The 15523-nt window shown below is 32.1% G+C and overlaps 1 protein-coding gene across 2 annotated transcripts in view; it reads right to left on the bottom strand.

The window, feature by feature from the left end:
• Positions 1–15523, bottom strand: part of SOS2 (son of sevenless homolog 2 (Drosophila)) — a 69774-nt gene that overhangs the window by 22455 nt on the left and 31796 nt on the right. For both annotated transcript variants that reach the window (XM_008571405.1, XM_008571406.1), the window contains exons 8-15: positions 13931–14058; positions 12792–13447; positions 12365–12446; positions 10462–10584; positions 6201–6304; positions 4309–4531; positions 2041–2160; positions 1711–1873 (exon numbers count right to left, since the gene is read on the bottom strand). In XM_008571405.1, the coding sequence (XP_008569627.1) occupies positions 1711–1873; positions 2041–2160; positions 4309–4531; positions 6201–6304; positions 10462–10584; positions 12365–12446; positions 12792–13447; positions 13931–14058 (1599 nt within the window). The remainder of the gene's footprint in view (positions 1–1710; positions 1874–2040; positions 2161–4308; positions 4532–6200; positions 6305–10461; positions 10585–12364; positions 12447–12791; positions 13448–13930; positions 14059–15523) is intronic.

The raw sequence follows: 15523 nt of genomic DNA, 5'->3' as shown, positions 1-15523 counted from the left end.
AAAAAAAAAAAAAAAAAAAAAAAAAAAAAAAAAAAAAGAATTCTGGGTCCAAGAGTATATGTATTTTTATTTTTTAAAAATACTGCTGGGGGCCGGCCCGGTGGCGCACTGGATAGTGCGCCGCTTGGGAAGCGCGGTGGCGCTCCCGTCGAGGGTTCGGATCCCACATACAGACCGGTTCCCGCTCACTGGCTGAGCGAGGTGCGGGGGCAACACCGAGGGTTGCGATCCCGTTGCCGGGCCCGGTCCAGTACAGGCGCGACGCCGAGGGTTGCAATCCCATTGCCGGTCCCCGGTCTGGTACGGGGGCAACACTGAGGGTTGCGATCCGTTGCCGGACACGGAAAAAGACAAAAGACAAAAAAAAAAAAAAATACTGCTAAATTACTTTCTAGAAATATTGTAAAAATTCACAATCCCAAAGGCAATATTTGTATGGCTGAGTTTCTAACTCATTATTCTTCACTTAGAAAAAGTCCTTCTAGATACGAAAGCAAAGAAAGAACCATAATGAAGAGACTGATATGTTTAACTAAATAAAAATTATAAATCTTTCAAATATCAAAACATTACAAATGTTTTTAAATTAAAAAGAGACATAATAAAGACAAATAGAAACTGGAGAAAATAAGGACAGTTTTAATATCTCTAATATATAAAAATTCCATATAAATCAATAAAATACCCAAAAAGAAAAATGAGAAGACATGAACAGAAAAATCATAAAGAAGAATTAAAGTAGCCAATAAATACATCTTAAAATATTCAATCTCACTAGTTATTTTTAGTATAATTTAAAATGAGATTTTTTTCTTTTGGCTCATAAATTCTGTAAAAGTTTTTAATATAGTAATATTGAGGAGCATTTAACATATCTTGCTAGAACCTTGGCAAAAGTATCAAAAGTCTTAAAATGTGCAAAACTTCTGACCCAGGATCTCCACCTCTAAGAACTTATTCTAGGGAAATAATCAAATTCTTACAAATATTTCTGTATATCAATGCTTCATGATAAGTTATTTATCACAGCAAAAAATCAGAAATAACTTAGTTGTCAATAAGTTGTCTCAGTTGACAACAGAGTGATGGAATAAATTATGATATATCCATGAAACAGAAAACCATATAGCCATTTAAAATCTTGTTTTTGAAGACAAACTAATAAAATAGGAAAGTGTTTACAAGAAAAGGATGCAGCCTATTAAAATCTATGTATAATTTGATCTCAATTTTGTTATTAAAAATAGACATTTAAAATATCTCTCTATACTTTCTATATCCCCTGAATTTTCTATAAGAAATACCAAGCACATATTTTATAATTTAAAAAATAAAATAGTCTAGCCAGTTAGCTCAGCTGGCCAGAGTGTGGTGTTATAACACCAAGGTCAAGGGTTCAAATCCCCATACTGGCTGGCAGCTTTAAAAAAAAAAAAATCGGATCCCCATACTGACCAGCCACCAACATAAATACATACATACATACATACATAAATAAATAAAATGAAATAAATTGTAGAAAGGGTTCTCTCCATGTTATTAATTTTTTTGACTATATACTAAAGGTAATTAAAAAGTTACCTGTATATTTATATTTAAAGTCATTTGTCATTTATTTGAGACTATCAATGTGTTATTGAAAAAAGCAATCTCTTTTACATTAATTTTATGTTCCCCCAAAAGGATGAAATATTTAAGCCTAAAACTTACCTCAAAGGTATGGTCTAATCTGTATACTGATACTGAATTTACTGCACTGACTATCTCCAATACACCATTGAAATTATTCAAATCTTGAAAAACTTGCAGAATTTCTATAATTCTACTTAGCACTGCAACTCGTTCTTCAAAATTTTCTGCTTCCACAGTGCATCTAACAACAACAAAACAAAAATTCATGGCTTAGAAAAGTTTCTTCATCTTACTTAGAAAACAAGAAACCTATTTCTAGCCAGAATTTTAGCTTAAACATGACTTAATATTATGACAATTATGAAGTAATTATAAAAAAGTAATTATATAAAGTAAACAAAAACTTACTTTTCAAACCAGAGGGTGAGATTTGTGGTATGACGAATCATTTTTAATAAATTTGGAGAATTTATTTCTTTATCTTCTTTGGTCCATACACTCCCTACAAGTTCAGAAGGTTGGACTTTCCTGTGGAATCAAAAATCAATGCAACTTATCCTACAAAGGATTAGTACCATAATTATTTATAGATCTCCTAAAACTTAAAAAGAAAAAGATAATTAACCCAAAAGATAAATGGACAAACATATGAACACAGAATTCACAGAGGAACAGATCCAAATAGCCACAAACATGAAAAAATACTTTCTTACTCAAAGAACATAAAATCGCAATGAAATCCCACTTTACTCCTGTCAGGCTAACAAAAGTCTGGTAAAAATATGATAAAACAGGAACTCTCCAACATTGACATGGAAGTAAAAATTGATACAACCACTCTGTAAAACAATCTGGCAATATCTCACAGTATTAAAGATATACACACTAAATGACCCAGCAATCCTACCTCTTGGTATATACCCTAGATAAACTTTTACACAAAGTCATGAGATGATATTTACAAGAATGTTCAGTGAAGCATTTCTGTAAAAGTTAAAAATCCCTAACAACCTAGACGCTCATAAAGAGACTGGATAAACTGTTGGAAGACTTATAGAAGTGGAATACTATCCAGCAGCTAAAATAAGCAAACTAGAACTATATTCATCAATTTGAACAAATACCAAAAACAATTTAAGTAAAAAACATATTGCATAACAATACATAAGTATATGAAGTTTAAAAATGTGCAAAACAATGATATATATTATTTATGAATATGTGCATATGTATATAAACTATAAAGACATACAAAAGAATAGTAAACACCAAATTCATGGTAGTAGTTATTTCTTAGGGGAAAGAAGAGCAATGAGACTGGGGAGAATAAAGTATTTCAATTTTATCTGTATATATATTTTTTTGTTCATGAGTACTCATTACATTATTTTCTGTATTTCTTGCCATGCCTGAAAAATTTAGTAAAAAAAAAATCAGATAGATAAGCAGATTAAATCATTGTATACAGTGATTAAGGATTATATAATTAAAAAATTGACCAGTGGCATTGCCATCAATGTCCTAGAGACTTGGCTATTCATAAAAAAAAAAAAAAAATTTTTTTTTAATCAGGAGATTTGAGTATATAAATGGATACTTGCTAATCGTTTTTGAAGTAAATTTTCCTAAGTGACTCTACTATTTCACCAGGAATTTAATTACAAATGGTGTCAATGTTTTATGTAAGCTACCCTTCTTCCATAATACATATCACTTAACAAAAATATTTCTAGGTCCTGAAAGTAGCTCCACATGGAGGTAAGTGCTTTGATTTTTTTTTTTTTCCTGATGTCTGTTCATGTAACAGTCACTCTATAAGTAAAAAACGTGATTATTATTTTCTTTATTACCTCAAGTAACAAGTCCCTTCATTCCTACCTATCATAAAGCCCATAAAATAAACAAAAACTACCTGAATTCCAAATTACTTAAAATATAACATGGCGGGTTATGCTAAGTCTCTGGCAGGTGAGCTAAAGGTCTGATTCTGAAAGGCACAGCCAGTACAAACCAGAGGTCAATTCTAAAGAAGGTAAAGTTTATCTTTGGTACCCTCCTACATTCTCCATTAGCACTAAAATTTTTAAATTTTTGCTTTTCCCAGTGTAAAAAGTGGCTGCTACTCAGGATAACTAGGTATTCATATTTTAAAGGGGGCTCATGAATCAGAAAAATTTTTGATGAAATGATAGCAGTGAGGACCTATTTTTCAACACAGAGGTGTTACATGCCACGTCTGTTCTCTTCACAGAAGCCTGGACTGTAAATGAACAAAGAAAGCCTGTCTCACTCAATATTCTATTCATTTAGCTGCCAAGAGCCAGTATCTATACTGACTGACTGACATCAAACTAAAGCAATCTGAGAAAATATTAGGAGTAGGAGAAGGGTGATTGACTTGAAAGTGGTTGTTATTCAATTGCATTAGTCTTCTCCCTGCCATTCACTTGTGAAAGATTGCTAGTCCCTAATCTAGGCCTCAGTAGTGATATGAGAATTTTATCTGCATGATAGACTGTAGTTAAAACCATCTGTCTATAAAAGCACTCCTCCTAGCCAATGAGAACAGATGTATTTTTAAGCACTTATGAATAATTTGCAAATTGTTCTAAAAATAGGTAGCTAAATGTTCCAGGTTCTTGAAAACAGAGCAGGAAACTAACATTAGTTGTCTACCTGTAGAGATCAGATTCCAGAAGTGTTAGCTGACGTGCAATTTCTATTGGATGAAGTGTCATGAGATCAAATGTTTCAAACTGTCCTGGTCTGCTGATATGCCATTCAATTGGTGGAGGTGGACTTTCAAAGGTAATATTATGGCTTATTCCATTTGCCTGAGCTTGCTTCTTCCTCTTTATGATCTTAGCAATTGACTCTACCCATTTCTTCATAGCTTTCCCTAGAAAAAGAACACATAAACAAAAATGCCTTTCATTTGACAGACATACCTGCAAATCTTTGTATAATCTTTAACTTATACCCAGCTTCAACAATTACCAACTCATGGCCAATTTTTGTTTCATTTAAACCCACTCATGCCCTCCCTTCACTCTCTAAGTTATTCTGAAACAGATCCAAGACATCATATCATTTCATTCATATTTAAGTATGTGTCTCTAAAAGACTCTTTAAAATAATTACCACAATACCATTATCACTTATAAAAACTGACAACTTCTTAGTATCTTCAAATATTGTCAGTGTTCAAATTTCTCTGATTGTCTCATAAATGTTTTCTTACAGATAGTTTGAAAAAGGATCTGAACAAGATCCACATATGGCATTTAGTCAATATGTCTCAAGTCTTCTTTAATATGCAGGTCCCTCTTTTATCATTTATTTGTGCTTGCAATTTATTTATTGAAAAGATTGAATTATTTGCCTTGTGGTGTTTCCCAAGTCTACATTTTGCCAAGTCCATCCCAGTGATATCATCTGCCATGTTTCTCTGTCCCCTATATTTTCTGTACACCAGAGACATAGAGACTTGGTCTGATTCAGGATCAATTTTTTGATACAAATACTTGCTGATAATGCTTCCAACAGCAGGTATATAATGTCTAGTTATCTCTCTTTTTGTGATGTTAAGCATCCACTCCTAATTCCCTAGAGCTATTATTTTACTAGAAATTGATAAACAGTGACATTCTATCATTCTTTCTTCACTTAGTTGAAATATTTCTATAAAAATAAACTTTCCCTCATGAACTATTTGGTTTTCCTGAGTTATAACTTGTATAGAAATCACATTCTCTATTTTAAATAAAATTTCCGATAAGAACAAGTAGGACATCAACAGTTTGATCCCTGTACCAACCAACCACCAAAAAAACCCAAAAACACAAGTAGGACAAGAAATAAGCAAGGCTTGTTATGGTATTCTTAATTAATGTTCTATACTGTCAGATCAAACAAATGTTCTTGGGCTGGCTGGGTAGCTCTGTTGGTTAGAGTATGGGGTTGGTAACACCAAGGTCAAGGTTAAGATCCCTGTACTGCCCAGCTGCCCCCCCCCCCAAAGAAATGAAAAGAAAAAAGTTCTTGATTCAGTAACAGACATTTGATGACACATACATCTATTTAAATGTTCATGGCCTAGAGTTTCACATCATAGGCTGTGATTCTGAAACTTCAGGTATGAAACTCCTATCTTTCAGGTGCCAAAAATACACCAAAAACTTTTCCAGAGGAAGTAAATATAATGAAAAAGCTGTTAATCATTCAAAATTAAAGAACAAGATTAAGGAAAATTAAAATTACACATATTTTTATTTAATTGAAGAAATGACAACCTTGAGGTGAAATAAAATTAAATAGCTTAAATTTATTAAAGAGGACTTTTGACTTCTTTAAAAGAAATGTTCTCCTCAAAAACTTGAAAAGGCAAGGTTCTGAGCCTTCAGATAGTTCTAAACATACGTGAGCTTCTAAGAGTCTATAAAAATCGCTCAATGTTATTTCAGCTTTTTAAAAAGAAAAATAGTTTCACTTGTTAATTAAAATTCACACAAATTTGAAAATAAACTCATGTGCAACATAAGAGTCAATCAAACCTTTAAATAATATACCTCTTACACTTGAAATGAAGGATTCTAGTCTTTCAAGCAATTCCGAATCTCTTTCAAAGTCATAAAAATGGTGTTCAACCCAGTGCCGAAACACATTTAAGATTCTGATAAAATGGAAAGAAACACATTTTAGTGAAACCTAAGCACTCAATTACACTTTCACTTCTCTAATGCCATGGTAATAGCTTTATATACAAAGGCCAAAATAATATTCAGAGTCTAATCTATATTTAATTAATACCTTAAGTAGGTCTCCAGACTGTACATTATTTAAAAACTATACTTCAAAAATATTTTAAGCATAAAAATGTGGTTTCTGTGCTTAATTACCCACTTATGTTAAGGAAAAGTGTCTTTTCTTTATTCATATGTAGAAAATTCATACTCTATAGTATAAAAGCTATTCTTAAATCTTTAAACTGAAAAAGCATTTTAAGATCTAAATTAAGATCTAAATTTTGATATATTTTTCCCATAAAATGGAAAACCAACTAAGGTTTAGCATATGTGGTTCTAAATTCATGTGCTCATCATCAAATTTCTAATCTAAAATATGGCTACACTCATTTCATTTCAAAAGACAAAAATATCATTTTTGACAGAAGAGCTAGTCTGTTTTGCAGTATCACAAAAATTACTTATAACCTGGAAAGTAGAAAATAGATTTAATCAACTATACAAATATAACACTCCACTCACCACCACGGAAACATATATAGATGGTGTAAATTAGTGATATTAGCATTTTTTTTCCTTCATTACTTCAACAAATGACTATTTCCAGGTTAGCTTCTACTCCCCCCAACAGACAACAGTTTTTCTCTCAAGCTAAGAAAATACATTTAATTCTCCATCTCTGTCATGCTATTCATAATAGAACAACCTTAAGTCATTGTTTGTCTGGTTGGCTCAGTGCCTTAGAGAATATTTCAAGAGATCACAAAACAGCTTCTAGGTTTACACTTAGATCAATTCAAATAGTTCTGCTTCCATTTTCTCTTCTTTCTAGTTTCTACAGCATCAATGTAATTTTAAAATTACTATAATGTAGAAGAAAAAAAAATCTCATCAGACTTCATCGAAATTAAAAACTTCAGCTCATCAAAAGACATAATTAAGAAAACTAATAGGCGATCCACAGACTGGAAAAAAATATCTGCAAAATATTTATCTGACAAAGGACTAGCATCTGGTCCTACTCAATATACTCCTACAGCTCAATAATAAAAAGACAACTCTATAAAAAAAAAGACAAGATTTGAACATACTTCACAAAATAAGTATGAATGGCCAATAAGAAACAATAAAAAATTCTCAACATCATTAATCATCACAGAAATACAAATTAAAACCACAATGAGATAGAACTACATACCCAGCAATATGGCTAATGTATGAAGACTGACATCACTAAACACTGATGAGCATGTGGAGCAACTAGAACTCTCATCACTGTTAGTGAGAATGTTTGGAAAAGTTTTGACAGTTTCTTTTAAAACAAAACATACACCTACCTTATGACCCTCCCATTCTACTCTGAGTTATTTACCCAAGATAAGTAAAATAAATATATTCACAATAAGACTTGTAAGATAAAGCTCACAGCAACTTTATTCATAATAATCAAAAACTGGAAAAAGCCCAGGTGTCCTTCAGTGGGAAAAATGAGTAAACAAACTGTGGTATATTCATGTAATAAAACACTAACTCAGCAATAAAATAGATCAAACTACTGACAGAAGCAACAACATGGATGAATCTCAAAAGCATGCTGAGTAAAAGAAGTATGACACAAAAGATAATCATTTATATGAAATTCTAAAACAGTAAAACTACTCTACGGAGAAAGAAATCAGAATACTGCCTTTGAGTAGTGAGAACAAAAACTGATTAGAAGAGGCATAAGGGAACTTTCTAGGATGTGGTAACATTCTATATCTTGAAAGGAGTTTGGATTATAGAGATGTATGTGTTTGTTAAAATTCAACCAAAATAAATGTGCAATGAATGTGTATATTTCATTGTATGCACATTTTAGAAAATAATAATAATAAATACTGAATTGTTAATGACATACAAGTTGAAGTATTTAAAGAGTGTACTTGGAAATACATCCAAAAAATTAGATGATTAATGGACTGACAGAAGAACAATAAATGAATAGATATGTGATAAAATAAGTATACTAAAATGTCAACAGTAGATCTAGATGGTGGGTTTATGAGTGTTTACAATACAATTTTCAATACTGTTATATGCTTAAAAATATGGAAAAAATTAATATCACATATTCTGCTAAAAATCCATCAATGCTCACATAACAGATTTAACAACTTGGCTCGGATTTTATCCACCTCATTCCATTTAGTTAATCGCATCTACTACTACTTGTAATACAATGTCTTCATTTCTCTTACGTCAATTTCCTTACCTATTTCCCCTGCACACCATTTTCATTTCTGCCTTCTTGCCTTTGTTCCTACTATTTCACATTACCGTGAACACCTATAATTACCTTTCTGCCTATCTAAATCCTATGTATCTGTTAGGGATAACCTCAAACTTTGCCTCTTCCAAGATTTCTTCCCTAATTGTTCTAGCCTAATTTCAGCTATTCCTGAAATTTTAGAGGGATGTATTTTTCTAAGTCACTTAAACATTCAAAGTAGAACAACACATAAGTGTTTCACATATTCTTTTTCCACAATAAAATCACATATCATGATGCCATAATATTATGACAGTCTATGTTATTTCTGTACTCACCATAATTGCAAATACTGCATGAGAACACAGAAAATGCTTAGGAATACTTAAAGAATTTACATGACTGAGGGTTTAAGATTATATTCCCCCCCATATAGCAACCTCATAAATGTATGCCTCATATCAAGGCATATCTACACTTAAACTGAGTATAGATTAGTACAAATGCATCACAGCTAGTAGAAAAAAATTAATTACTTATTTTTATTGCTGATATGTAAATAACCTCATCTTCTTTATACAAAGAATGACATGTTAAAAGCTTTGGCTGAAAGACATGTAGCTGGGAGCACTATCATTTCACTAAAACTGCATTTATTTGTGGCAATTACCCTGGAAAATAAATGATTAATATACTCAGTCCCAAAGTTACAATTTATTGGTCAACAGTAATCAAAGAAGCTTAACACTAAGAGAGAAAAAATATTTAGGTCATGTACAACTAATAGGATAACTCAGTTTCCAGTTGAAAGGCATAGATAATACTTTGGTTCTAACTTGGACTGTAAAGAAAGCTTATCAAAGGAACTTCCAATTTTCAATGCTTAGTGGTTAAAAAAAAATACACTGGCTAAGGAAGTCAGACATGAGTTCAAATCCTCCCTTTATATGACTTAGCTCAAGTTACTTAATCTTGCTAATTTTCAATTTTCTTAAATATGAAGTGGGAATAGTAATTATATTTTAAGGATGATAAAAAAGATAAAGCCCTTAGGGTAATGACCAGCACACAGTAAGTACCTAACAACTAGCAGCTGCTATAATCAAGTACAGTTTTAGAAATTATTGCCATAATTTCTTAGATAAAAGAACAAATGTCTGCATAATTTGTGGGAGATGTGTGGGAAAAGAGCTAGAACTTCCATAAACATTATAAACTGTAAAAAAGCCCAGGATTACGAGATGATCACAATGGGACATAAAGAAAAAAAAAACATGAAAAAAGGTTGACAGTTGGCAAGCTCATATGAAATTTTACAATTTTTTTTTTCCTTTTTGTCTTTTTTTGTGTCCGGCAACGGACCGCAACCCCCAGTGTCGTGCCCGCACCGGGCCGGGACCGGCAACGGGATTGCAACCCTCGGTGCCGTGCCCACCCCTCACTCAGCCAGTGAGCGGGAACTGGTCTGTATGTGGGATCCGAACCCTCGGCGGGAGCGCCGCTGCGTTCCCAAGCGGCGCACTGTAGCAGTGCGCCACCGGGCCAGCCCGAAATTTTACAATTTTTACTTACAATAACAAATCAGTATCCTGGTCGCAAGTATAATACATCAAATGCCAGAGATATTTCATACAGATAACAGTATATTTAAATAATTAAAAATTTTAAGCATATTTAAGAGGAGCTTTACGGAGAAAGAACTTTGGAAGTCTGACTTAACTGCTGTGAAGTTAACAATAATAGCTATATTTGAATTAAGAGCTAAGAACTTTTGCACTAATTGTATATTGAAAATTTAATGGCACATAAAAAAATGTAATATTCAGGCCAAACCTAAGTTGTACTGGTTGAACATATTCCTTGCGAAATCTTTTAAGGTCTGCACTGATTGGCTGCTCGCCTTTTTCTATTGCCAATTTGTCTGCTTCAGTAGGTTCTGGCTCTGGAATTTCAAATCTAAGAAGAAAAGCGAAAGGAGAGAAATTTGTTCATATATAAATGAAAAGAATTTCAAACACAACAGGAAAAATATTTTGACCAAGCAACCCTCTTTCCTACCACTTCCAGGAAAAGTGCAATTACTATTAAACTTCACCTGAGGTACTACATACTACAAAAAATTGTTCTTTGGCTATACAGTACTAAGGTTTTATCAAAAAAAGTTTACTTACTTCTATCAAAAAATGTTTTATAACTAGCATTTATCAATACAGAAAAGGTCCATAGAAAAGATCAAAGAAAAGAATCCATAAGGAATATAACCTCTTTAAAGAACATGACAGAAATGGCTTATTTAATAATCTGTCCTTAATATTTATATTATTAAATGAAAGTAGACTAATAAATTTCCTTAAATAAATGAGTATAAATTCAAAGAGAAGTCCCCTGGATTTTTAACAATATTTAAAGAAGAAACGTTAAGTGGGTAAGATAAAAATCAAAGTTAAAAGAAAAATAGCTGGGCCGAGCCCGTGGCACACTTGGGAGAATGTGGCGCTGGGAGTGCAGCAGCGCTCCCGCCACAGGTTTGGATCCTATATAGGGATGGCCGGTGCGCTCACTGGCTGAGCGCGGTGCAGCCGGTCTCAAAACGGAAAAAAAAAAGAAAGAAAGAAAGAAAAATAGCTAAAATATAAAACTAATAAGTGTGCTTTCCTTATTTTGGATACAGAAATAAAACTAAGTAGATCCTCATGGCACATTACACTGACTCAGTCTGGTAAATTTAGTTTCATAGAATGACACAGTGATAGAGGTCAAGATTCTGGTAATAAGTCTTAAAATGTGAAACAAAAATCATTTTGGAGTCCAGATTCTGTATTTTAAACTAGAAAGCACTTTAAATGCCATTTAAAAACTTAGTAAAGGGTCGGCCCAGTGGCGCACTGGAGAGTGCGCTGCTTGGGAGCGCAGCGGCACTCCCGCTGAGGGTTCGGATCCCATGTGGAGACCGGTTCCCGCTCACTGGCTGAGCGCGGTGCAGGCGCAACACCGAGGGTTGCGATCCCGTTGCCGGTCCCCGGTACAGGCGCGACACCGAGGGTTGCGATCCCGTTACCGGTCAGTAAAAAAGACAAAAAGAAAAAAAAAAACTTAGTAAAAAAAAAAATCCAACCCAAAACTTAATTATTAAAAATTAATCATAATAATAGAATTGTTAATTTTTTAGGTTTAATAATGACATGATTTTTTTTTTATGAGAATCATCTTTTAGAGATATATACAGAAATATTCACAGATGAAAAATGTTGTCTGCGATCTACTTCAAAATAATCCTGGGGGCAGGGTGTTTAAATCTGTACGGAAATAGATGAAATGTGAGTTGATAATTATTGAAGTTGGATAATGGATAAATGGATTTATTATATTTTTCTGCCACTCTTGTATATGTTTTAAAATTTTCCATAACAAGCTTATTTTAAAAGTGAAAAGTCTCTTTTAAGGAAGTACCATTATATTGCTCAGAACAAATTTTATTAAAATATACAGTTTTTTAACCATTTAAATGTGTCTGATGACCACTTGAAATATTGCTAAAGGCTGAAAAGACCTCTGTTATAAACAGGGATTTCAACGAGCACTTTATGTGAGGAGAACAGTAATACTGCTAATTTAATACAAAATAAATTATGTTCAATAACCACTTGAGGATGTACTAGATACCAGGCACTTTGTAAGGTATAAAACAGTTAACTTTTTATAAAATGTTAATGTAAGTGAAATATGTTTTTCTTACCGTTCAATCAGCAAGCTTAGCAATTCTTGTGGTTTACAAAATGAACGATATGTAGTAAGAAAAGTACGAACAAAATTGGGATCTGAAAAGGTAGAGCATAAAACAGGCTCGTGTTCAATTTATTCAGTTTAATTAATTAAAAGTATCATATCTAGAGGACTTCCTTCCTTTTTCTTTTTACTTTGCCTCCTCCCACTGTGGCTTTTCCTGCCAATAATTCGTGAACATGCAAATTTCATGAATACTTATTTAATAATTAATGAAATTAATATTACATTTTAGATACACTTAGTCATTTATTCCTTTTGATTTTGCAGTCTTTTTATATTTTGGAGGCAATCCATTTTTTTCCCAAGCCTCAAACATTTTTGGACATCCTTAAAAAGCTTTTAGCCCTTGGTAAGCACTTGCAATAAGTCTCACTTACCTGCATACATATGATATGTTAACCTTTCAATTAATTTCACCACAGTTCCTCCTTTAATAATGGGGATACCACTTCTACTTTGCAAGTTGTCTTCAAAAACAATATTTTCCTCAGAATCTTTTACCACAAAACGATACACTTCTGGACTTGGTAATCTCAGTGGTTGTTCATTTTCTTCTTTTAGTAATACTGAATCTAGCATTCGATCTAGAGTACTACGATAATGAAGAGAAATAAGGGCTGCCATCCAATTATTTTTCTCTTCAGCAGACTTAGCAGCAAATATTATGCTGTTTTCATCTTTGGATACTAATTCAAAAGCATGTTTGCATTCACAAGTATCTTCTTTATCACAGATTTGTATTTTCCTCATGACAAATTTTTCTTTTAATCTATATTCTGCACTACTGTAACCTGGAAGCCGGGTCTGGCCATGATTAGGTTTACAGCTGATCATTAAGCCATCAAAGAGAAAAATATGCCGTTCATGTTTAGCACCAATTCTTGTCAATGGTCCTTCCATGATGAATTCATTACAACACTGTCCAATATCTTTGCCTTCCCATCCATCTATGTTTTTCTGAATTTCATTCATTTTTTTGATAGCCAGGTGTTTGCTTCTTAATTGACGATTATAAAAAGGGCAAACAGGATCCCTAAAATATGAAGACAAATTTAGCTTATTTAATGGCTAGGCAACCCTGATTGCTTCAAGTATAAACTACCTCAAATCAAGTGACAAAAATATTAAATAACAAAACACTAGATTTTACACATAGCATTTACCTTCTAACTTTGCCACTAAATGATACATGCCTCAATCTCATTATTGTGAAAGAGAAGTACTATAGGCTTTATAACTGAAATGTATAATGTTGTAAAAACTGAAAATACAAAGAATACTAAATTTCTTGTGCAGATTACACAAAATTATTAAATATATCTTTTTAAAATTTCTTAAGCATATCTTAACAATATGACAATGCTAATCTTAAGACAAAAGACCAGAAGAAAAATGTGAAAGAAAAGTATAACTTTCAAGAATGGAACTATCACTACAAATCACACTTCTTTAGAAAACCAGGTACCAGATACAGTTAAGTATGCAGAAGCATTCATATTTAACAGTTTGGAATTACCCAGGCCGGCGTCTAGGTGAATATTGCTTGTAAATTCGATCCAAACTACCTTGGAGATTCATGAGAGCAGTAATAGCTTGGTTCAGACATTCTCTGTCTTCTTGCTCTTCACTACATGCTTTCAATTGCTAAGAAAAACCAAAAAGAAAAATTAAAACTGCATTGTTTGATTCTTCCCCAAACTTTCTTGTAATTGGAGCAAGCAGCAACAAATATTATAAACTCTAAATGAATTTTAGATATACTTAATAAAAGCAGCTATAATTTTATATAATTATGTATACTTCCTGACTCCTCAAACTAACATTTTTTCTACATATGTAAATACAGAACAGATTAAAGTACTGTTTAGCATACCAATGAGGAAAAAAAAGAAACTGTGAAAATTGTTTGGACATTTTCTAGATATATAATAGTTTAAAACATCTAAAACACAAAGCTTACAAGTTACTTTTATTTGTTAGCAACTACAAATAGAGAAAATAAGATAAACTACAAATTATTTCATATTCTCTAATGATTAAATACTTAAGTTGTAGCAATTTCAAAAAAACTTACATGTCTTTGTTACACAACATAATCAAGTATACTAATTTTTTTTTTTTTTTGGCAGCTGGCTGGTACAGGGATCTGAAAACCCATGACCCCTGTGTTTCCAGCATAACACTCTCTCAAGTGAGCTAACTGGCTAGCCAAGTATGCTAACTTTAACACTTCAATTTATCATAAACATTTATGCAAACAGTATCTTACAAAGAATTTCACTGATATTTTTTACAACATAAAATTCAACCATTACTGTAAATATCAAGAAACCAAGAAAATTAGTAGTCTATCTTATTAACCCTTAGAAATAAGATTTATAAATTGATTTAGTAATCCCCCAAACTCTGGCTTTATTGCATTTGTCAAAAAATTTCTCTTGTATCCTATTCTCAGAAAAGAACTTATAATAAATAATTAAGATAGGATTATGCTTAATATTCCATTTTTTTGACAGAACAGTTCAAAACAGAGTATTATATAGATGTTATATAGAGACTATATAGAATATAATATATTTATATAAGAACAAATATGGGAAAATTATGATCGCTTCTTTCAGAAAATTTTTAAAAACTTAAATCTATTTTATATCCTAAACTAACCTACTAGAAATTTTGTGATTAATTTAAATTTTCTTTATATTCTAAGAATAATATCAAAAGCATTCAGCAATGGTTCCCCTTCCTCAGCAAGGAACTGACTGGATATTGTTTGAGAACCTGGTCCATTACTTTTCATTTACATGTTCTAAAAATTATGCTATATGGAGCACAGTGCTATCTGATTTTTTTTCAAGATACATGTCTTGTCATCAAAAGATTAGCAATGTAAATCATTTAAGTGACTATTATTAAAAGTAATACCTTAATCTCTAGATTAAGAAAAAAAAAATATTGAAAGAATGAAGGGAAAAAAGTCAAAATACCACAGTAAGTTTGAAAAAGAATTAGTGTTTGGTTATTCTGACTTCCAAAGGTGAAAATTACTAGCAAAATCACTTATTTTGCTACTTTAAAGATTTTCTTTTTCTTTTTTTTTTTTTTTTTT

The sequence above is a fragment of the Galeopterus variegatus genome, unplaced genomic scaffold (assembly GCF_000696425.1).
Source record: "Galeopterus variegatus unplaced genomic scaffold, G_variegatus-3.0.2 Scaffold687, whole genome shotgun sequence".
Lineage (NCBI taxonomy): Eukaryota > Metazoa > Chordata > Mammalia > Dermoptera > Cynocephalidae > Galeopterus > Galeopterus variegatus.
Note: the sequence above shows the minus strand (reverse complement) of the source record. Positions and strands in the feature narration are given on the sequence as shown.